Source organism: Syngnathoides biaculeatus, chromosome 4 (genome assembly GCF_019802595.1).
Source record: "Syngnathoides biaculeatus isolate LvHL_M chromosome 4, ASM1980259v1, whole genome shotgun sequence".
NCBI classification, from domain to species: Eukaryota; Metazoa; Chordata; class Actinopteri; order Syngnathiformes; family Syngnathidae; genus Syngnathoides; species Syngnathoides biaculeatus.
Genome location: NC_084643.1, coordinates 15,360,082 through 15,384,730, shown reverse-complemented (window position 1 = coordinate 15,384,730; position 24,649 = coordinate 15,360,082). Strand labels below are relative to the sequence as shown.

Below are 24,649 nucleotides of genomic sequence, written 5' to 3'. Positions count from 1 at the left end.
CAGTCCATTAGTTTCCCCATGATCAAAATGTACAGAAATGTAAGTACATTTTTAATTAACACTGACTTTATACTCAAGGGTTTGCTTTAACATGTCCTCTTCCTCATGAGTGAAGTTCAGCAGCACAGACACAGCTCGTATTAGCTGATATGCCTAAAAACGAAACAACAGTTTCTGAAATCCATATTTCATTGTCTAATTTGACAATTTAAAACACGTATTGGTGACTTACCTCAGTCTCCCTGGATGACATGAATTTGAGAACAACATGCTTCAAGTATTCAAAGTTAATTTCTCTTGAGTCGTCGAGGTCTGAAGTATTGGTCACTGTGGTGTTTTTAGTGGAAAGACTTGGACTAGACATATCTGGCAACTCTGCACAAACCATTTCTTGTTTTACTACTACACTTTCTGTGAGTTTTTCCTTTGCATCTTCTTCTGGCTCAGGCTTCAACTTCTAAAGTGCATAAAGAGAGAAAAAATATCTAAATCTGTAAAAACAAATCATTGAAGCACAGACAATGGAAAAGTGGTTTACTTTCCTCCAGAGCTCTGCTATCATTATTTTCTTCTGAAATTCTACAGTAACCCACAGTGTTAAACAAATCAACAGCAATAATCATGCATCACAATCTAGCTGAACATGACCAAAACCTAAAGGTACTAAGAAATTGAATGTATGTGGTAATAGAAGACCTTCTTTCTTGAAGTAAACTTGTATTCATTATTTTAGCATGCTGAGATGGCACAAAAGTTAAATGTGATAGGCCACCAATATTATAGATTGTTAAAGGGCTTATCACACTGGAGCAGACATCACTGCAACTGCACAGGCTTATCAGTCATGGCGACTCTAGCGTCCTATCAGACCAAAATATTGACTGTGTTACTTCCAGGAACATGTTTCAGAGATCTCTCCAGACAAGGTGACGACCGATTCACCCAGAGGTTGCTGATTTACATTGGGGCAAAAAGGTATTCAGTGATCCAACAATTCAGCAAATTCACCTACATAAAAACACGAGGGAGGCATCTAATATTCAGAGGTATACATAACCTATAAGAGACAAAATTTGAAAAAAAAATCTAGAAAATCATCTAATTAAAAAAAAAAAAACCATGAGTAAAAGTATGGTGGAAAATAAGTATTGGCCACCTACAAACAAGCAATATTTCAAGCTCTCACAGATCCGTAACTACTTTAAGTGCCTTCTCAGTCCTCCACCCGTTCCCTATATTTATGGTACTGTTTGAACCCGGAATAAAAACACGTGTCCGCAACCTCAATTTTGTAGTTTTTGTTTTATTGTCATTCCATATAAACAATGAAATTTAACATGGCCCCCTCCACATAAAAACAACATATAATCCATGCACATCATCAGCAAACATTGCAAACAAAATATGACATTTCAGACATCCAACACTCACATTTCAAACTCCAGTATGGCCAAGACCAAAAAGTTGTCAAAGGACACCAGAGACAAAATTGTACACCTGCACCAGACAAGTTAGACTGAATTTGCAATAGGTACGGTTGGTGTGAAGAAATTAACCATGCAGGCACTTAGCTTGCTATTCATCAAGCTTCTATTCTCTTCTTCTCAAGTTTGTTGCCTCTTTGGAAGCCATATTATATTAAAAGTAAGTGAATATAGCTCACGCAAGCCTTCAACAAATGCCCTCTTCTGTGCTGACCATCGGTGACCACCAACAGCCCTTGTTCCCCATTTTGTCCTCATAAAACAGTTAGCACAACCCACTCTTCTTCGGTATATCCGGTCATGTTTGTGTTGACCAAATAAAGCTCAGTGATTGTAAAAAAAATGGGATGCGGTTGTATTGGAATACAAGCTCTTATTGCAGTAGTCTGAGATAGTGAAAGACCAAATTTGTCTTGTCTGATCCGGGAATTAAGTGATATATGTTTCATACGTTGTCTGTCCACACCGACATTTTTTTCAGATATTTACCGTGCTATGTCAAAAGACGCAACAAGGCTAAAATAAACTATCTTTTAGATTCAGAGATATTGGGCACGATGGCGACGGGGAGCAAATGTCTTTTGAGGAGCTGATCAATGCAGCAAATTATGAGAAAGCTGATCATCATAAAATCCTAAATAATGGCTGATACCAATAATGCTGATCAGATCGGTGTAAAATCTAGTCCAGACATGTCTGACATTTACTCAGGTGGTTTTGCATGATCCAGAAGAGGATTGAGGGAATGTCATATCATCAGATGAAAGCAAAATACAACTTTTTGGTAAACACACAACTTGTTTTTAAGAGGAGACAAAATGCTGAATTACATCCAAAGAATACCACACCTACTGTGAAGCAAGGGGGTTCCAACGTCATGCTTTCAGCAGCAAGGGCATTGAAGGGGAAATGTGGCTGGGTCTTTCAGCACGACAATGATCTAAAACACACCACCCAGGCATCAAAGGAATGGCCTCGAAAGAAAAAAGTTTAAGGTCTTGGAGTGGGCTAGCCAGTTTCCAGATCTCAACCACATAGAAAATCAATGGAGGGAGTTTTAAGTCTGTGTTTCCCACCAAAAGCCCCAAAACATCACTGCTCTAGAGAAACTCTGCATGGAGGAATGGGCCAAAATGCCAGCAAAAGTGTGTGAAAACCCCGTGAAGACTTACAGAACTTTTGTTTTTGACCAAATACTAATTTTCCACCATGCTAATAAATTAATTTAAAATCAGAGTGCCTTTCAGGATTTTTTTCCTTTTTGTCTTTCTTTGGTGAGCAATACCTTTGATAAAAATCCCAAGCCTCTCATCTTTTTAAGTGGGAGAAATTGCACAATTGGTGGCTGACTAAATACTCTTGAGCCCTACTGTAGGCCCATATACAGTATCTATAGTCTTTAAATAAACATGTAATATGTTTTAAAAAAACAAAAAGTTAATAGTTACCTACTGACAGATTGTGAGACAGAGTGTAGGTTTCCACATGTAGTTTATTAATACAGAAACATTAATAATTAATAACAGCACGCAATTCAGACGAAAACATTTATAGGGCTGGGCAATTCGTCAAATTTGAATCCTGATTTCAATTTTGGCTTCTCACAACCATGAAAAAATTATTTCCACCTGTCCGTATTCTGTACCGTTTATCTTTACGAGGGCTGTGTGAAAGTGAAACTGCAACTGTCGTTAGCTGACCATTGCCTATTTGAGAGTTTTAACTCTTATGTGGGCAACGTGTTCTTACGTTTCGCCAGAGGGCGGATGCGAAAATGGTACTTTTTTTTAATGAGGAAACATCCATGAAAACCAAAATATCGGGTGATTGTTCAGATATTTTCAGGGGGTGGAATAGATATACCTAGAGAAGTCCCCTTCCATTTTTGATTACCTGTAGTTTTCGGACATTAAACAATGGTAAGATTTGTCTTTATAGTGAGTCACCAAAATGAAATCCATTCATCAATTTTCCAAGCCCCTTATCGTCACAAAGGTTGCGGGAGTGTTGGAACATACTGTAATTTCTCAAATGTAATGCGTCCTGATGTATAATGCACACCCCCAAAGTTTACCCCTCCAAAAAAATAAAAAAGATGACTTACTTCTCAAAGGCCTACTGAGGACTACTGCAGAGGACGTAAATTCTGGAATAAAAAATCCACCGTATTGAAGTGTATGTGGATGTTAATGGACAGTCGGTTGATGAAACTACTCTACCAATGTCTCAAAATGGTGAGCAGAAATGTGCGAACACAGTCATCTACCTCAACAACGAGGATCAATGTGGACTGTGGAAATAAGAATGGATCCTCTAGCAGTTCTCCGTGGAATTTAATGGGCGCAAAGCCCAAAGACATGGGACATCTAAAAGTGAAGACAACAACAGCAGCAGATTACAAGGAATCCGGCTGGCCTGCCTCAACTTTGAATCAGCGGCCATGGACACCAGTTCCAGCGAAGTAAAAAAAAAAAAAAAAAAAAAAAAAAGAATGTGACTTACAAATACATTTGAACCTCTTTTGCAAGACTCTTCCCAAGAATCCTCATCCCCAACATGACCAAAAGGTTTGAAATGGAATCATACAAGAAAAAATTGGGACCCCAAATGTTAATAGTTGTTGAGGGAGCTGTCAAGCATGTGAAACGCATGTGCTATGAGAACACCACCAAAGTACCGTGTTTTACTCATGACATGTTGTCAGATCTCTCACAAAAAATCCAGGAGATCACTGATCAGCACCAAACTCTAAAAGTTGTCATGTTCTACTTCCTGTTGTTTCTTCAGAGCCAGCATCTCTAATCTGTACATCATGGCCGGCCTCACTACTGTTTTATAAACTTTTCCCTTCATCCTAGCGGATACTCCTCTGTCACATACAACACCAGACACCTTCCGTCAACTATTCCACTCCGCTTGGACCCGTTTCTTCACTTCCTTACCACACTCACCATTGCTCTGTATTATTGATCCCAAGTTTTTGAAGTTGTCCACCCTATCCCTCTCTTCTCCCTGGAGCCTCACTCTTCCCCCTCCACCCTTCTCATTCACGCAACGTATATTCTGTTTTACTTCAGCTAATCTTCATTCCTTCCTTTCCAGTGCATACCTCCATCTTTCAAATTGTTTCCCCACCTGCTCCCTGTTTTCACTGCAGATAACAATGTCATCTGCTAACATCATGGTCCAAGGGTATTCCAGTCTAACCTCATCTGTCAGTCTATCCATTACCACAGCAAACAGGAAGGGGCTCAGAGCTGATCCCTGATGCAGTCTCACCTCCACCTTAAATTTTTCTGTCACACCTACGGCACACCTCACCACTGTTCTGCAGTCCTCATACATGTCCTGTACTATTCTAACATTTTTCTCCACCACACCGGACTTACACATGCAGTACCACAGTTCCTCTCTTGGTACTCTGTCACAAGCTTCCTCTATATCCACAAAGACACAATGTAGCTCCTTCTGACCTTCTCTGTACTTTTCCACTCGCATCCTCAAGGCAAATAATGCATCTGTGATACTCTTTATAGGCATACTGTTGCTTGGAAATAATTACTTTTCCCCTGAGTCTTGCCTCCACTACTCTTTTCCATAACTTCATTGTGTGGCTCATCCACTTTATTCCTCTATAGTTCCCACAGCTCTGCAAATCACTTTTGTTCTTGAAAATGGGAACAAGCACACTTTTTCTCCATTCTTCAGTTATCTTATCGCCCGCTAGTATTCTGTTGAATAAGTTGGTCAAAAACTCCACAGCCACCTCTCCAAAATGTTTCCATACCTCCACTTGCCTCTTCTACTCTTCCTTCTCTCTCATTTTCTTCATTTATCAATTTCTCAAAGTATTCTTTCCATCTATTTAGCACACTACTGCCACCAATCAACACATTTCCATCTCTATCCTTAATCACCCTTACCTGCTGCACATCCTTCCCATCTCTATCCCTCTGTCTGGCCAACCTGTAGAGATCCTTTTCTCCTTTTGTGTCAAACCTGATGTACATGTTATCACATTCTTCTTGTTCAGCCTTCACCACCTCTACCTTTGCTTTCACATCTCAATGTATTCCTTTCGCATCTACTCAGTCCTCTCAATGACTCTCACTTCTACACTAACCTCTTTCCCTGTAGGACTTCCTGTATTTTGGGGTTTCACCACCAACTCCCCTTTCCTACCAACAGACACCACACCAATTACTCTGCTGCCTCTCTCTCTAACCACCTCGGGTGTAGTAGTCCAGTCTTCTGGGAGCTACTCCTGTCTACCGAGAGCCACTTTCACCTCTTTCGGAAAGGTCACCCAACATTTTTCCTTTCTCAGTTTCCACCACATGGTTCTCTCCTCCTACCTTTGTCTTCCTAATCTTCCTCCTCTTCACCAGAGTCATTATACACACCACCATCCTCTGCTGTCGAGCTGCACTCCCTACTACTACCTTACTGTCAGTAACCTCTTTCAGATTACAGTAATCCCTCGCTACTTTGCACTTCACATATTGCGGATTCACTGTATCGTACGGCACAGTACGTACTATATTATGTGAGGTGCATTGATACAACGCGAATTGATGCAAGGCACGTTGCCAGCGCAACATCAGGAACAATGAAGAAAAAAAATAATGTGATTGGTTCCTGACGCTACATCGACCAATGAGAGCATGACTGGATTTATCCCGTGAGATGATTGGTCCAACTTCACGGTTTTTCACATTTCGTGGGGGATTCTGGTCCCCAATAACCATGAAAAATTAGGGATTACTGTACATCGTCTGCACAAAATGTAATTCACCTGTCTGCTTCTATCTTTGCTCTTGTGGGTCATCCTATGCTCCTACCTCTTATGGTAAAAAAAAGTCTTCACCATGGCCATTTCCATCCTTTTTCCAAAGTCCACCACCACCTGTCCCTCAAAGTTTCTTTTCTGGATGCCAGCTCTTCCCTTAAAGTAATCCTTCCTCCATTTCTCTTCCCATATACTCGATGGTAAAATAATTTAAATCCTGCCCCGAAACATTTAGCCTCACTACCTTTCCACCTGCTCTCTCGGTGAACAATATATTACGCTTTCTCCTCATCATAATGTCAACCAACTCCTGGGCTTTTCCTCTCAAAGTCCCAATATTCAATGTCCCTAAACTCAGTCGTATGCTCCTGCATTCCTCTTCTTTTTCTGCCGATGAATCAGGTTTCCTCTTTTTATTTGTCATTGACTTCTTTGTCTTCGACCCACAGTAACTGAATTTCCATCGACGCCCTGCAGGTTCATGGTGCCAGGGGCGGATGTTGTTAACCCGGACCACTACTGATCCGGTTCAGGATTTTAGATGAACACTCATATTTGTTTTGCAAAGTTTTAAGTCCCTTCCTGACTTTACTCTCTGCATTTATCTGGACTTGGGACTGCCCTACAGATTGCACTGGCTCGCGCCCCCATAGGGCTGGATTCAAAAGAGGCTATCTTTAAACAGTTCAAAAGAATTGTATATACCATACTTAACCACTGGATTCATAATTGACCATTTCAGTCTTTGTGAAAAAGCACATTTATCTTACCAGTTCTTTCTGCAAGGTCCTTTTTAGTTCTGCCATTCGCTGCTGCAATTGTTTGATCGTCTGAAATTCATCAAAACATCTATTAATATGGTGTCAAAGTGTCTCCGTTCATAATATAGTTGTATGTTATTTTCATTAGTGTTTTGCTAAAGATAATGCACTTGACAAATCCCAAGTCACTTTTCTGAAGTACCACAGAGCATGTGGTCCCTTCTGAAACTTTGAGTGAAGGTGACACAATGAGAAAAGTGTAAATGCAGAATCTTACCCTGTTCTTGTCACTGAGCTGCTGCTCAAGCTCTTCAATCTTCTGAACGTCATGTAGATCATCTACTGTCACACTGCCATTGTGGTCCTCCTCGCAAACAGCTGGGCTGTGAAGCTGCTCTGTCAGGGTCTCTATCTCTACTTCTAAATATGAAATCTATAAACACACGATGCATACACACACTCATCTGGGAAACTGTAGGCATCTCTGATTTTTAGTCGTTGGGAGTTTCAGGGAGGTTTAATATATGCAGGAATGTGAAGTATACTGAAAAAAATAGGTAGGAACTAACCCGGGCCTGACAAGTGTCTTGCTGTTGGGTCTGGCAGAGCAGTTCTTCTCTCAGGTGAGCTAGCTGTGAGTCTTTGTCCAGCTCAATTTGCTCCCGTTGGACCCGCAGGTGGTCAAATTCCTCCCGCAGCTGGAGAAGTGATGCCTGTTGAGTCTGCAATTCTGGAACATGTTTTCACATAGTGTATTCCCTTGAAAGACCAAATGTATCATAGCAGCAGTGAACATTATAAAATGACAAAAAAATCAATTGCTGTATGCAACCATTTCATGAATTGAAGAAACAAGTTAAAGACAATTATTAAGAAGGACAGAATATAATTATTAATAATGCAGTCTTCACTTAATATCATCATCTGAGATTGTAGGCACTGTGAGGCCAAAGCGTAGAGTAGTAGTAGTCTGGAGTCTTTGAGACGGGCGCTCCTATTTCGGGTTTGAGGTCACCAAGGTGGTTCAAAGGCTCCTCGGTGACAGAGCCCTGGGGGTAAATAAGATTCACCCAGATTTGCTAAAGGCTCTGGATGTTGTGGGGCCGTCCTGGTTGACACGCTGAGGTCCCATCACATGGACATCAGGAACAATGCCTCTGGATTGGAAGGCTGTGGTGCTATATCTTTTTTTTAAGAAAGGGGGACCAGAGGGTGTGTTAGAACTGCAGGGGGCGCACAATCCTCAGCCTCGCTGGTAAAGTAAATTCAGGATTGCTCGAGAGGTGGGTCTGTCGGGATGGTGAATCTCAGATTCATTAGGAGGTTTTCGGTCTTCCCAACGGCGGACGAGCTCTACACCCTTGGCAGGGGGCTCGACAGTGCACGGTAGTTTGCCCAACCAGTCTACATCTCTTTTGTGGACTTGGAGAAGGCCTTCGGAGTGCACTCTCCGGATCAGAGATGAGATCCCGCCTCAAGTAGAAGAGTTCTTGTTCATCAGTGAGGGTAGAATGGAATGAGAGATTGACAGGTGGATCAGTGCAATGTCTGCAGTGATGCAGGCTTTGTATCGGTCTGATGTGGTGAAGAAGGAGCTAAGCCGAAAGGCGAAAGTCTCAATTTAGCGGTGATCTATGTTCCTACCCTAACCTATGGTCACGGGCTGTGCGTCAATACCAGAAGAACAAGAACCCAGATACAAGCGACCAAAATGAGTTTCATCAGCATGATGTCAGTCTGGGCTTCCCCAAAGAGACAGGGCGAGAACCTTGATCATTTGGAAAGGGCTTCAGAGTAGAGCCGCAGCTCCTCCGCATTGAGAGGAGCCAGATGAGATTGCTTGGGCATCTGATTGGGATGCCTCCTGGACGCCTCCCTGAAGAGGTGTTCCTCGCACGTTCCACCGGGGGGAGATCTAGGACACTATGGAGAGAGGTCTCTTGGCTGGTGTGAGAACGCCCTGGAATCCCCTCGGAAGAGCTAGAGAAGGTTGCTGGGGAGAGGGAAGTCTAGGCTTCCATGCTAAAGCTACTGCCCCATGGCCCAAGCTCGGGTAACCAGGATAAAATGAATGGATGGATGGGGACTGACATAAAACAACTCTTTAAAAGCTATTTACAACAATGCTAGGCATGCTGGGAAATTGCCCACCATTGTGTGGTGACATTGTTAAAACACGGCGGCATGCTATCAGAGAATTTGCCATTATTTTATCCATATTTTACAGCCTTTTTATCAATTTCTCTGTGGTCTGTCAAATTAAAATCAAATTCAATTTTCAATTAACAGCGATAAAACTACAGAAAAATAGCACACCATCAGATTTTACTTATACTTATATATATATTATACTTATATTTTACTTACTTACTTACTTTAAATATACAGTCATAAAACAAGATAATAATTCAACAGTTTTCATCACACATTTAGCAACAATTCAATGCAAATTGTGCTTTTGCTGTTATGTGCACGTTGACTGACAACCTATGGGCAGTATACTGACGTGAATCTTCTCTAGACGGTAGTACTATTAGTCCTAGTATTAGTCATTCTTTGCATCAGATAAAGGATTATAAGCATTTACATTGTCAGTCGACCTGTTGCTTTACTTTTTGTGCTCAAATCTATTGCTAAAAGCCTTATTTATAATGCCGCAACGATGTTATTCATTAGCCTGCGCCAAAAGTGTTTCCCGTTACTGTATATGCTCGCGTTAGTCTCGCAACCTTTAAACTTTATAGAAAAAGTTATATGGTTGTTTGAAATTCACGAGTAATTCTGATGATTGTGAAGTGAGTTAACTTTGTTTAGTCATTAAATATGGAAATGGATTGAAACTGTGTGTATGTACCATCACGTAGCCTGTGGATGTCTCTTTCTCTCAAATTTATCTTCTCAGTGACAGTTGACAAATCCTGTTGTGATCTCTGTAGCAATGTTGTCAAGACATCAACCTGAACTCAAGCAGATAATAAAACACTGAATTCCACATTAAAAGAACAGAGTATATAGTATCAGAATCACTTTTATTGGTCAAGTATATTAACAAAACACCAGTAATATGTCTTCATACATAAAAAATATATCTACACACACACATGCACAGGCCGCCCGCACACGCACACACACATACGCACACCCACACGCGCACACACACACACACAACCACACACGCACACACACACCACACACACACACACACACACACATCGTGGTACCTTGAGATACGAGTTTAATTCATCCCATCACCGAAGTCTTATCTCAAAATGCTCCCATGTCAAAGCGGATTTCCCCATTGAAATTAATGTAAATGCCATTAATCCGTTCCAGACCCCAACATGCCAGCCCATTTTTTATTTTCTACATCCTTAGAGGAAGACTCTCCCCAAAAATTCATATGTACAATAAAGCCTCCAATGTGAAGTCATATTACAATTACATATATTTTGGACATTAATTGGAAAAAAATGAAACTAAAGAACATTTCTGATATCCAAGCAAAATCTGGATGTGTGCCAGCTTTCACAGCCAGCCTCGGAAGAAATGTTTTTGACTCCACCCCTGACATCGCCGGTGCTTAGCATTATAGACCATTCGTTCGACCTAAGCCAAGATGCCGACATGTTGTGCACCATACTGCAACAAAGCACAGAAAACGCACCCAAATTTGTCCTTCTTCAACCTCCAGTGGGGTCAACCTGACGGGATAAAGCTGTAGCTGTCACAGTTGAGGCTCGTTCATCAGCCAGGTAAATTTGCCCGCAGCTAACCATTACTGGTTATTAGCCGTTTAGCTATAGCCTCTTGTGCTGATACTGTATAAGCAACAACATACTTCATGAGGCGGCACGGTGGCGCAGCTGAAAAGCGTTAGCCTCACTGTTATGAGGACCCGGGTTCAACCCTGGACCTCCGTGTGTGGAGTTTGCATGTTCTCCCAGTGTCTACGTGTGTGTAATCTGCCTCCTGCCTGTTGACAGAAGGTACAGGCTCCAGCACTCCCACGACTCTTGTGTGGCTAAGAAGATGGATGGATAAATACGTGTAATCACTTTAGCGAAGTCCCAATTTTATTTTATTTTTTCTGCATTTTATATTCCAGATATAAATAAACCATTGGATAGTCCTACGGCATACTCGGAAAATAACCTTGCATTTTTGATAAACTCTGGCTCTTTTTGACTGTTTCTGAAATCTGTTACCCAGGTCTCATTACACAGCACTGATGCATAAACAGTTGCAACTTTTTCGAGATGTTTCGTCCCCACAATGTCTGAAACTTTCTCCCACATTGCCAACGCTTCCTTTGTCTCAAAGGTAGGGATAATCTCCTATTCTGTCTCCTTGTGAAAACTCTCACTCTGCACCACTTATTCTGCTGCATTTGTCGCTCCTTTAATTCCTCCATCGTCAGCTCCTCCTCAGCTCCATAGCATCAAAACAATTTGCACCCCCGTGACTGGCGTTGTCAAATAGATGGATTCCTTCTACTTGAGAATCGTATATATTTAAATACAGTATCTGTAATTATGTGTGTATTCCTTTTAGAGCGGAGAGGGGGGAGGTGTAAAGTAGACTAGGGGAGAGAGTGTGTGGCCGAGCAGCAGCTAGTTGTTAGAGCCTTCAATATGTGCTGCCAAAGGGTTGAATAAAAAGCGACGAAAACCCAGTGGTGACTCCTTTTCCTCATTAGCCTTTACCAAGGGCATTACAATATGGTTAATGTAGAACAAGTCATAACTCTTTGCCAAGTCGGTCACTCGGACACCTGTTTGTGTTGTTCTATTAATTCACATCCATCGACATCATCCTTTCCTTGTCACCGCTTTCCTTATCAATTGCTTTCTTGAACCGCATGGTTGAAAATGTAATAAATGCTTCTTCTTTTCCTTTCGGCTTATCCCGTTAGGGGTCGCCACAGCATGTCCTCTTCTTCCATCTCAGCCTGTCTCCTGCATCCTCCTCTCCTCTTTAGTGCCACCGTCTCCAATCCATACATTATGGCCGGCCTCACCACTGTTTTACAAACTTTCCCTTTCATCCTAGCGGATACTCTTCTGTCACACAGAACACCAACCACTTTCCGCCAACTGTTCCATCCCGCTTGGACTCGTTTCTTCACTTCCTTACCACACTCATCATTGCTCTGTATTGTTGACCCCAAGTATTTGAAGTTGTCAACCTTCGCTATCTCTTCTCCCTGGACCTTCATTCAATCATGGGCAAAGTTTATAAAACAGTGGTGAGGCCGGCCATGATGTACAGATTGGAGACGGTGGCACTAAAGAAACAACAGGAAGCAGAACTGGATGCAGCAGAAATGAAGGTGCTGAAGTTCTTGCTTGGACTCAGTAGGTTGGATAGGATTAGAAATGAGCTCATTAGAGGAACAGCCAAAGTTGCATGTTTTAGAGACAACATTAAGAGACAGCAGACTTCAATGGTTTGGGCATGTTCAGAGACGAGAGAGTGAGTATATTGGAAGAAAGGTCCTGAGGATGTAACTGCCAGGCAAAAGACCGAGAGGTAGACCAAAGAAATGGTTGATGGATGTTGTGAGGCAGGACATGAGGACAGTGGGTGTTAGAGAGGAGGATGCATGAAATAGGCTTTGATGGAAAAAGATGACACGCTGTGGTGACCGCGAACGGGACAAGCCGAAAGGAAAAGAAAAACGTTTCCACAGTTCTAAACATCATTTTTATTCTTGAAAATGGGGACTATCACACTTTTCTTCCATTCTTCTGGTAACTTCTCTCCCTCTAGTATTCTATTGAATAAGTTGGTCAAAAACTCCACAGTCACCTCACTAAATTGCTTCCATGTCATCAGGACCAACTGTCTTTCCATTTTTCCATTCTGTTCAGTGCCTTTCTAACTTCCCCCTTACTATTCATCGCCACGTCCTGGTCATTCATCCTGGCCTCTTCTACTCAACCTTCTCTCCCATTTTCTTCATTCATTAACTTCTAAAAGTACTCTTTCCATCCACTTAGCATACTACTCAGGGTTCGTACACTTCCAGGGAATCAAAATTCCATGAATTTTCCACAACTTTCCAGCTACTCAATACAAAATTCATGACTAATATTAGTTTGACTGGTTGTGGCAGAGAGCAATATTTCAGCTATATGATAGTGTGTTGCCACTTAAATAATGAGTGCCAAAGCTTAACAATGTAACAGGTGGATCATAATCACTGTGAAAGTTATGGTTATTAAAAATATAAACTATAGTTACAAGTGGATATAAGTATTGTTGAGAAGAAGTTCATTGGCTTTGCATGTAATCAGCAGGGACATGGTCATGCTTTTACAAAGCCATTCGCCTTTGAGTTTGCTTATCCAATCACTACAACATGGCAGTAAAGCACGCTCATAAGTGGTTTCTTATTTGCTGTGGTGTAAGGTCAGTTACGAAGCCTTTATGCAAGCAAACCTTGAGCTTCAAACTTGCCTACAACCATAATAGACCAACATGGTGTAAAAGCAACTTTACATGTATTCGTCACCAAATATTATACAGTATAGTGAAGTTGAGTCTGAATTGATTAGAGGGTGATCATGCTTATGGCAGCAAGATAACGCTCGAGAGCAGGATTTTGATTTGATCAGATTTTCATGGTTGCTGTTGGTTTTATGCTGAATTCAAATCTGAAATCCATTATGAAGGAAAATAATGAAAAATAATGCAAAAATAAATAAATATATATAAATAATGAAAATTTAAAAATATGGCAATGTTTGAAAACTGTCAAAATTTTCTGGTCAATATTTTCTCAATGGCACAAGATATTTAAAATTTTCAATTTGGGAATTAAGTACTTGAAGAATCATGTTCTCTGTGGTTTCTGTTCAGATGGAAATGCAGGTTAACAAAGTTCTACTGAACATATTTCAGTCTAATTAAAAGCCTGCACTTTCTTTTCGAAATGATAAAGTCTGTCCCATGGTGGTAATTATTACACATTGTGGTTTATGTTTGTGAAATATCACGTGAATAGGGGGAATGCACCTATGTCATAAAATCACGTCATTTTCATTGACGCCGCCATACTGTTGGTCAAATAAAGCATTGTTGAATGTTAATTCCATTAAGACTAAATGAAAATATGTCTGATAACATGACACCCAGAGTTTTGTCCGATACCATTAAACATTTAGAAGATGATAATAAACAAAGGTACGTGGAAAAATTAAAGACACTTGGCATAAAGGATTCATTTTTAATGCCGAAGTCAATGTTTCCTCCAATTAATTGTTAATTCGCTTCCCTATCTTGGACAGCTGAATATACACGTTATCTGGTGAATAAGTCATTGAGATTCACACAGAAGAGTTTGAAAGCTGTGGGACGACATTAGGGATCTGCGCTGAGCCCCTTTCTGTTTGCGGTAGTATTGGATAGGCTGAAAGATGAGGTTAGACTGGAATACCCTTGGACTATGATGTTCGCATATGATATTGTGATCTGCAGTGAAAGCAGAGATCAGGCGGAGGAACAATTAGAAAGATGAAGGCACGCACTGGAAAGGAGAGGAATGAAGATTAGCCGAAGTAAAATATAATATATGTGCATGAATGTGAGGGGCGGAGGAGGAGGAGTGAAGCTCCGGGAGAAGAGATAGGGAGGGTGGATGACTTCAAATATTTGCGGTCAACAATACAGAGCAATGGAGAGTGTGGTCAAAAAGTGAAGAAACGGGTCCAAGCGGGGTGGAACAGTTGGCGGAAGGTGTCTGGTTTTCTATGTAAAAGAAGAGTCTCCGGTAGGATGAAGGGCAAAGTTTATAAAACAGAGAAGGTGGCACAAAAGAATCAACAAGAAGCAGAACTGGAGGTAACAGAAATGAAGATGCTGAGGTTCTTGCTTGGAGTGAGCAGGTTGGGTAGGATTACAAATTAGCTCATTAGAGGAACAGCCAAAGTTGGATGTTTTGGAGACAAGGTGAGAGAGAGCAGACGTAGATGATTTGGACATGTTTAGAGACAAGAGAGTGAGTATAGTGGTAGAAGGGTGCTGAGGATGGAGCTGCCAGGCAAAAGAGCGAGAGGAAGACAAAGAAAAGGTTGATGGATTTTGTGAGGGAAGACATGAGGACAGTGGGTGTTAGAGAGGAGGATGCACGAGAGAGGCTTAGATGGAAAAAGATGACATGCTATGGCGACCCCTAACGGGACAAGCCGAAAGGAAAAGAAGAAGTTTGAAAGCATATAAAAGTCTAGACACATACAGATACTTCGTTGCTGGATGGGTCATAGATGTCGTGTCCTGTAGAAAAGTCTAGACACATACAAATACTTCGTTGCTGGATGGGTCATAGATGTCGTGTCTTGTAGAATTGAACGAAATAAGTCTCATCTTGTGATGGCAAAGGTAAGTTGCAACTTGCACTACTAGATCTTGTAATCTATGTTTATTTACTGTACCATAGTGTAATCCAATTTAAATAAATCAGGGCATTAAATCTAGCTAGTTAAGTTATTGCCGATATAGAAGGCCTTACGATTTTTTAAAACTCACAACAAATCTAACTGGAGTGTTTGAATCTCAGACTTTATTATGCCTGTAATGGAGTAAAAAGTATTCATAGACTGATGTTGCTGTTTTTGAAATATTATAATGATCCATATCCCGTTTGTTTGTGCATAGCTGCTAATCACATTATACATAATACCCTCAATTTTCATCATCATCACTCGATCTGATACTCTTTTCACCTCCAAGACATTCTTAGCCAGCTCTTCTTTTAAATTAACCCTTACTCCATTTCTCTTCCCGTCTACTCCATGATAAAATAATTTAAACCCTGCATCTAAACTTTTAGCCTTACTCCTTTTTCACTTTCTCTCTTGGATGCACAATATATTAACCTTTCTTCTAATCATCATGTCAACTAACTCCTGAGCTTTTCCTGTCATTGTCCCAACATTCAAAGTCCCTACAAACAGCTTTATGGTCTGTGCATTCCTCTTCTTCTGCCGACCAAGCCACTTTCCTTCTCTTTTTTGCCTTCAACCTACATTATCTGAATTTCTACCTATGCCTTGCAGATGAATATTTCCAGGGGCTGGGGTAGGAAGCCCAGGCCATGATCTAACCGTTATGGAATTCATATGATGAACGCTCATATGTTTGGCACAGTTTCACATCGGTCGCCCTTCCTGACGCAACCTTCTGCATTTATCTAGGCTTGGGACCGGTCGACAGGTAGCACAATATTGTGCTGCCCAAGGGGCCCCCACATAATCAAAAAGAAGAAATCAGCGGTAGGCATAAATGATGTTCCATGTAATCGAGCCTTTGTTGCAGCACGTAACACGTCAAATTTGCGCACCCAGGTCATGGGACTCGCGAAAATGGCAGTGCACCTAAAAATTCGTTATTGTCAATACAAATCTTCTCAAAACACTATTAAATGAGAGTGGATTTAACATCACATTGTCAAAATTGAGTACACATTACATGACCGATTGGATACATTGTTAATGCAAACCAGTGGATTTCCCCTTTAAGGTCAAATGAAAGCAATCTCATAAACACAGTCAGCACATAAGGTACACAAATCATATACTACCTGTGTGAAAATATAATGGATACGGTGATTTAAAGGATATGGGGATGGAAGAGATTCAAACCACAAGGGCTCTCACTCTCGTAGTTGAAGGTTGAGTCCACGTTCAATGTTTTTTTTTTTTAAACAACGAATTGATCACAAACGCGTCTCGTTGTTAGCAAGTTAAGCTAAGGAATACTAGGTCGATAAGCAAGTTTAAAATGACGTTTCCACTCACCCAACTTCTTATGATAACTCACGATCCTCGTTGTATACGATACGTAGGTTTTGCAGAATGTGTAGAAACTAGTGTTTGATGTTTTCCTCCTCAGCAAATATTAGAAAACAGACACGTTTTGCTGTTTGGGATCTAGGCTCGGCTAACTTAGGCCGAGCAGCTTCAATGCGAATGATGCGACTCCAATTTGGGTACTAACATTGCACAGATGGTGATTTTAGTCCACTGAAGTCGTAGCTAAGAGCGTCCCACGTCGAGTATTCACAATATTCGGTCCAAACTCAGAAGGATTTATTTATTGTACGGTATTGTAGGATTTATTGAATTGAATTGAAAATGTAATAAATCCAAAATAACAAAAATGCAAGCACAAATGCTCAGAGATGCTACCGAGCTGAGGTGCACAAACGGAAAGACCGAGTGATGCTCGAAAAACTGAGTGGAACCTGTGCCTTTCATAGCATCTTAACGACCATCTACCGGCAGTCGTTCGTATGTCAAATCCTGGCTTGCAAGACAAAGCAAAAAATTGCCCCAGCAGAAGGTTGCATCTCGGAAAACAAATGTAAAGTTACTCATATGTCAACGTACCACTGTATATATAAAAATATACATGAAATCCGATCAGGAGAACATGATGTAAGATGTGTGTTCTTGCAAAAAGACCTGTGTTTGTAGCTCTTGTCTCTGTTGCCTGCTTTCTTCTAGAGCTTTGGCGATTTCAGTGCAAACTGTCTGCTGGCTGTCCAATTCCACCTGCAACAGAGAGTGGGCATTTTAACATAATCAATTATGACTTCATTCATTTAAAAAAAAAAAAAAAAAAAAACACATGACAATAGGCGCTCCAACCATTAGCAGCTCTGACCTTGCACTTTTTCAGCTCTTCCATTTGCTCTCCCAGTACGGCATTTGCCTGATCTCTTTGCAACTCTAGGTCAGTCTGGAGCAAATAATAATATTGGGAAAGAATTAGATTCTCTCTTATCATAGTTCCATAATGATCCATAAAAACATGACAGCTCCAAGAACATGTGGCTTATATAGAGGAAAGGTGGACGTGACTAAGGTCAGCTTTCAGACGATTCAAGGGGAAAGGGTGGGCCCGGATGAGGGACGCTAAAGGCACGCCCCCCAGCAGGTATATAGAGTGCCTTCTGAAATTATTCGGCCCCCTAGAAATTTTCAAACTTTCGCCACATTCCAGGCTTCAAACAAAGATTATTCTTTTTCTTTTGGCTTGTCCCGTTAGGTGTCACCACAGCGTGTCATCTTTTTCCATCTAAGCCTATCTCGCACATTCTCCTCTCAAACACCCACTGTCCTCATGTCTTCCCTCACAAAATCCATCAACCTTTTCTTTGGTCTTCCTCTCACCCTTTTGCTTGGCAGCTCCATCCTCGTCACCCTTGTACCAATATACTCACTCTCTCGCCTCTGAACATGTCCAAACTATCAAAGTCTGCTCTCTCTCACCTTGTCGCCAAAACATCGAACTCTGGTTGTCCCTCTAATGTGCTCATTTCTAATTCTATCCAACCTGTTTACACCAAGTGAGAACCTCAACATCTTCATTTCTACTACCTCCAGTTCTGCTTCCTGTTGTTTCTTCAGAGCCACCGTCTCTAATCCGTACATCATGGCCGACCTCACCACTGTTTTATAAACTTTGCCCTTTATCCTAACGGAGAATGTTTTGTCACATAGAACACCAGACACCTTCCGCCAACTGTTCCACCCTGCTTGGACCCATTTCTTCACCTCCTTACCACACTCATCATTGCTCTATACTGTTGACCGCAAGTATTTGAAGTCGTCCACCCTCGCTATCTCTTCTCCCTGGAGCTTCACTCTTCCCCCTCCGCCCCTCTCATTCACGCACACACAGTGAAGAAAACAGGTATTTGAACACCCTGCTACATTGCAAGTTCTCCCACTTAGAAATCATGGAGGGGTCTGAAATTTTCAGCGTGGGTGCATGCCCACAATATGGGAGAGATAATCTAAAAAGAAAAATCTAGAAATCACAATGTATGATTTTTTTTAACAATTTATTTGTGTGATACAGCTGCAAATAAGTATTTGAACTGTCTATCAGCTAGAATTCTGACCCTCAAAGACCTGGTAGTCCACCTTTAAAAGTCCACCTCCACTCCATGTATTATCCTAAATCAGATGCACCTGTGTGAGGTCGTGAGCTGCATAAAGACACCTGTCCACCCCATACAATAAGTAAGACTCAAACTTGTAACATGTGCAAGACCAAAGAGCTGTCTAAAGACACCAGACACATAATTGTACAACTCCACATGGCTGGAAAGGGCTATGGAGAAATTTCCAAGCAGCTTGGTGAAAAAAAGGTCCACTATTGGAGCAATCATTAGAAAATGGAAGAAGCTAAAATGACGGTCACTCTCAATCAGAGTGGAGCCACATGCAAGATATCACCTCCTGGGGTCTCAATGATCCTTAGAAAGGTGAAGAATCAGCCCAGGACTACACGACACGACTTGGTCAATGACCTGGAAAGAGCTGGGACCACCGTTTCTAAGACGTCATGGTTTGAAATCATGCATGGCACGGAAGGTTCCCCTGCTTAAACCAGCACATGTCAAGTCCCGTCTTAAATTTGCCAATGACAATTTGGATGATACGGAGGAGTCATGGGACAAAATTTTGTGGTCAGATGAGACCAAAATTGAACTTTTTGGTCATAATTCCACGAACCGTGTTTGGAGGAAAACGAATGATGAGCTCCATCCCAAGAATACCATCCCTTCTGTGAAGCATGTGGGTGGTAGCATCATGTTTTGGGGGTGTTTTTCTGCACAAGGGACAGGACAACCGCACTGTATTAAGGAGTGGATGACTGTGGTCGTGTATTTTGGGGAACAACCTCTTTCCCTCTGTCAGGGCATTGAAGATGGGTTGTGGCTCGGTCTTTCAACATGACAATGACCTAAAGCACATAGCCAGGAAAACCAAGGTTCTGCTGAGGCCTAGCCAGTCTCCAGACCTAAACCCAATAGAAAATTTTTGGAGTGAGCTGAAACTCAGTGTTTCTCAGCAACAGCCCAGAAACTTGTCTGATCTTGAGAAGATGTTTGTGGAGGAGTGGGCCAAAATCCCTCCTGCAGTGTGCGCAAACTTGGTGAACAACGACAACAACTACAGGAAACGTTTGACTCTGTAATTGCAAACAAAGGTTACTCTACCAAATATTAACATTGGCTTTCTCAGGTGTTCAACTACTTATTTGCAGCTGCATCACACAAATTGTTCAAAAAACAAAAAAAATCATACAATGCGATTTCTGGATTTCTCTTTTTAGATTTCTCTCTCTCACAGTGGACACGCACCTATGATGAAAATTTCAAACCCCTCCATCATTTCTAAAGGGGAGAACTTGCAATATAGCAGGATGTTCAAATACTTATTTTCTTCTCCCTGTATATTCTGTTTTACTTCGGCCAATCGTCATTCATCTCCTTTCCGGTGCGTACCTCCATCTTTCAAATTGTCTCTCTGCCTGCTTCCTGCTTTCACTGCAGATCACAATATCATCTGCGAACATCATGGTCCAAGGGGATTCCAGTCTAACCTCGTCTGTCAGTTGATCCATGACTACCGCAAACAGGAAGGGGCTCCGTGCGGATCCCTGATGCAGTCCCACCTCCACCTTAAATTCTTCTGACACACCTACGGCACATCTCACCGCTGTCTGCTGCGCTCATACATTTCCTGTACCATTTTAACATATTTCTCTGACACACCAGACTTGCGCATGCAGTACCACATTTCCTCTCTTGGTACTCTGTCATTCTCTAGGTTTACAAAGACACATCGTAGCTCCTTCTGACCTTCTCTGTACTTTTCCATGAGCATCCTCAAGGTAAATAATGCATCTGTGGAACTCTTTCAAGGCATGAAACTATACTGTTGCTCGCATATACTTAGTTGTCCTGAGTTGAGCCTCCACTACTCTTTCCCAAAGCTTCATTGTGTGGCTCATCATCTTTATTCTGTTGTAATTTCCACAGTTTTGAACATCGCCCTCGTTCTTAAAAAGGGGGACTAGCACACTTTTCCTGCATTCTTCTGGCATCTTCTCTAAGGCTAGTATTCTATTTGGATAACTTGGTCAAAAACTCCACAGCCACCTCACCAAATTGCTTGCATATGTACCTCCACTGGTATGTCATCGGGACCAACTGTCTTTCCATTTTTCATTCTGTACAATGCCTTTCTAACTACTCCCTTACTAATCATTGGTACTTCCCTGTCATTCACGCTTGCCTCTTCTACTCTACCTTTTCTCCCATTTTCTTCATTCATTAACTTCTCAAAGTACTCTTTCCATTGACTGAGCACACTACTGGCACCAGTCAACATAATTCCATCACTATTCTAAATCGCCTTTACTTGCTGCACATCCTTCCCATCTCTACCCCTCTGTCTGGCCAACCTGTAGAGATCCTTTTCACCTTCTTTCGTATCCTACCTGGTGTACATGTCGTCATATGCCTCTTGCTTAGCCTTCGCCACCTCTACCTTTGCCCAACGATGCATCTCAATGTATTTCTTTCCCCTCTCCTCGGTCCTCTCCGTATCCCACTTCATCTTCGCTAATCTCTTTCCTTGGATGACTTCCTGTACTTTGGGATTCCACCATCAATTCTCCTTTTCCCCTTTCCTATCAGAAGACACCCCAAGTACTCTCCTCCCTTCCTCTCTGAATACCTTGGCCGTAGTATTGCAGTCTTCCGGGAGCTCTTCCTATCAATCTAGAGCCTGTCTCACCTCTTTCCGAAAGGCCACACAACATTCTTCCTTTCTCAACTTTCACCACCGGATTCTCTGCTCTACCTTTGTCTTCTTAGTCTTCCCACCCGGTACTACATCTACTCCATGATAAAATAATTTAAACCCTGCATCTAAACTTCTAGCCTTACTCCTTTTCCACTTTCTCTCTTGAATGCACAAAATATCAACCTTTCTCCTAATCATCATGTCAAGTAACTCCTGAGCTTTTCCTGTCATAGTCCCAACATTCAAAGTCCCTACACACAGCTGTCGGGTCTGTGCATTCCTCTTCTTCTTTTGCAGACTAAGCCACTTTCCTCCTCTTTTTGGTCTTCGACCTACATTATATGAATTTCTTCCTACGCTTTGCAGATTAACAGTTTCTGGGGCGGGTGTAGGAAGCCCGTATGGAATTCATATGATTAACGCTCATATATGTTTGGCACAGTTTTACGCTGGATGCCCTTCCTGACGCAACCCTCTGCATTAGTCCGGGCTTGGGACTGGCCGACAGCTTGCACAATATTGTGCTGCCCAAGGGGCTGCAGATCGTCAAAAAAGAAGAAGCAATCAAATAAACAAAGTCAGCACATATGATACACAATTCACATACTACCTAATCTATGTTAAAGATAAGGTCAAATCAAATCAATCACATAAACACAGTCATAAGGTACACAAATCACATTCTACCTGTGTGAAAATATAAAAGATATGGCGATTTAAAGGATATGTGGATGGAAGGGATTCAAACCACAATGGCCCTCACTCTCGTAGTTGAAGGTTGAGTCCACGTTCGAGGTTTGCTCCTCGTTGTATACGCAACGAAGGTAATGTTGTTTGCGCTAGGCCAGGCTAACTTTGGCCGAGCAGCTTCAATGCATACGATACGGATCCAATTTGGGTACAAAGATGTACAAACATAAGACTTGTTAAATTTCCTATAAGTCCTCATGGCCCTCCTTATGAAGTTACTCAGGTTCATACTTCTTCCACAGCACAGTTTGATCACAAACGCGTCTCGTAGCTAGCCAGCGAAGCTAAGGTGGTCTAGGCCAATAAACGAGTTTAAGTTGATGTTTCCACTCGTCCAACTTTCTAATAAGTACTCACGGTCCTCATTGTATATGATGCATAGGTTTTGCCGGTCATGTCAGTACTCGCGTTTGATGTTTACTTCCTCAAAAAATATTTGATTAGATACGAGACTTAATGTTAACGAGCTAGGCTACGCTAGGCCGCACAGCTTCAACAAGAACCAATACGGCTCCAATTTGGGTACTAAGATTACACAGATGATGATTTTCGTCCACTGAAGTTGTCTCCAGGGGCGTCCCACGTCGAGTATTCACCACATTCAATCCAAATTCAGCAGGATTTATTTATTGTACGGTCATGCAGGTCGGAGCCTCCTCGATTTGTTGTCACCAGTTCAGGTACCAGAAGCCAAGATATAAATAAATAAATAAACAATAAAATAGAATCTAAATGGAATAAAAGGATGATGCTACGGCGATAGCCAATGGGAGAGCAGCCCTATCGCGCCACACAAACCAAGATAGAGGTTGTTAACATTTATTAAAATTCGGGGAATGCAGTGCCCATTTTTTCCTTTCGTATCCTGAATTTCCTTCATAACTAGAGACAATATTTTCCCAAGTAGGAGTTTCATATCCTGAATTTTTCCTTACTAAAGACAGTCACAAGTAGAGGTATATTGGCTATTGCTGGAGCATCTTCCTGGCATTCCATTGGCTATGAGAGTTCAGTCACCACCCGCAGCAGGCAGGAGCATGGCCCTTCCACTTCCTTGTGCGCTTTGTTGCTGCTTAGCAGCACCTGTACCTCGTTTCGCCCTGATTGCGTTGTGTATTTGAACCTTGTTTTTCATGCTACTTGTTGCCAGATCGTCGTGTGTACGTATATATCCATGTGAATTTACGAGCATCAGCCAGTATAACTGTCTCGTCCCATGTCATAGTTGCCATGTGAAGTCTAGTTATGTTTTCATGTTTTCCCATATCCAATTTTTGACATTGTTTCATGTTTTTATAGCTCAAGCTTTTTCTTTGTGGTTTGTGTGCCATCGCACTATTGGACTGCATTCCTCCGTATGACCTCTGTCTGGCAATAAACCTTCCTAAATCCACGCTATTATTCATGACCTCTACTGTTTTTGTACAAACACAAATGTTGAAATGGACAGAGAGCTAAAGAAACAGTTCAAAATAGTGTTACCAATATGTGACACTGAATATAGTTTATCGGAATATTCGATTATTCAATAAAAATCTTTAGTTACGATACTTGAATACTAAAATATGCCATTGCTACTGCGGTACATGAGAGCCTCTCTCTACTTTCCTACACGTAAACACTGCTTATCAACAATTTTCAAAACTCCAACAAAACAAGCAGTATTCTAGCAAATTTAAGAACTTACCATTGTCTCTTGCATTGCACATTTATCAGTCTGTAAAGCGGTGATACTCTCCTCTAGCCCTTTTTTCTCCTCCATAGTATGTTGCTGCAACAAAGACAACTGCTGATCCAAAAAGGCCTTCTCAGCACTCCACTCTCCTTGCTGAAAAAAACATCACACTACAGTTTTTGTATTAAAAAAACAAGAGCTGAATTACTATTTCCTAATATTATCATAGGAATGTCCTTTGTCACAGGTATGAATAACACAAACAAAAAAAACCAAACGGCTAAAGACTTTTTCAGTTCAATAGGGTGATAGTCCTAAATTACCTTGTGATCTGACCACGATAAAAATTACAGAAATGTAATACAATTCTACTTATGAATACAGAGCATCTTCAAGATTGCCTATGGAATTCGCATCTCAGCTTCTTTTAAAATGTTCATATTCACATAATATTTGGTTTAATAGTAGTAGTTTGTTTCCAGCTAGTCAGCAAGTCAAACAATATGGTTGTTCAAAAAACAGGTGTTACATGTACAGATGTCCCGATCTAACTTTTTCCACTGTCGATTTGATACCAATATTGC

At 41.4% G+C, this 24,649-nt stretch overlaps 1 protein-coding gene across 8 annotated transcripts in view; it reads right to left on the bottom strand.

The window, feature by feature from the left end:
• The window catches only part of golga1 (golgin A1), a 59,637-nt gene that overhangs the window by 5,265 nt on the left and 29,723 nt on the right, over nt 1–24,649 (bottom strand). For 6 of the 8 annotated variants that reach the window (XR_009794568.1, XM_061816780.1, XM_061816778.1 and 3 more), the window contains 9 exons: nt 24,078–24,218; nt 17,700–17,774; nt 17,498–17,587; nt 9,889–9,991; nt 7,604–7,764; nt 7,312–7,467; nt 7,044–7,103; nt 233–457; nt 67–153 (listed from right to left, as the gene is read on the bottom strand). Coding sequence is in view for 7 of the 8 variants with exons in the window: in XM_061816780.1 (XP_061672764.1) it covers nt 67–153; nt 233–457; nt 7,044–7,103; nt 7,312–7,467; nt 7,604–7,764; nt 9,889–9,991; nt 17,498–17,587; nt 17,700–17,774; nt 24,078–24,218 (1,098 nt within the window). In the remaining variant the exon portion in view is untranslated. The other 2 variants (XM_061816784.1, XM_061816783.1) reach the window with 2 other exon arrangements.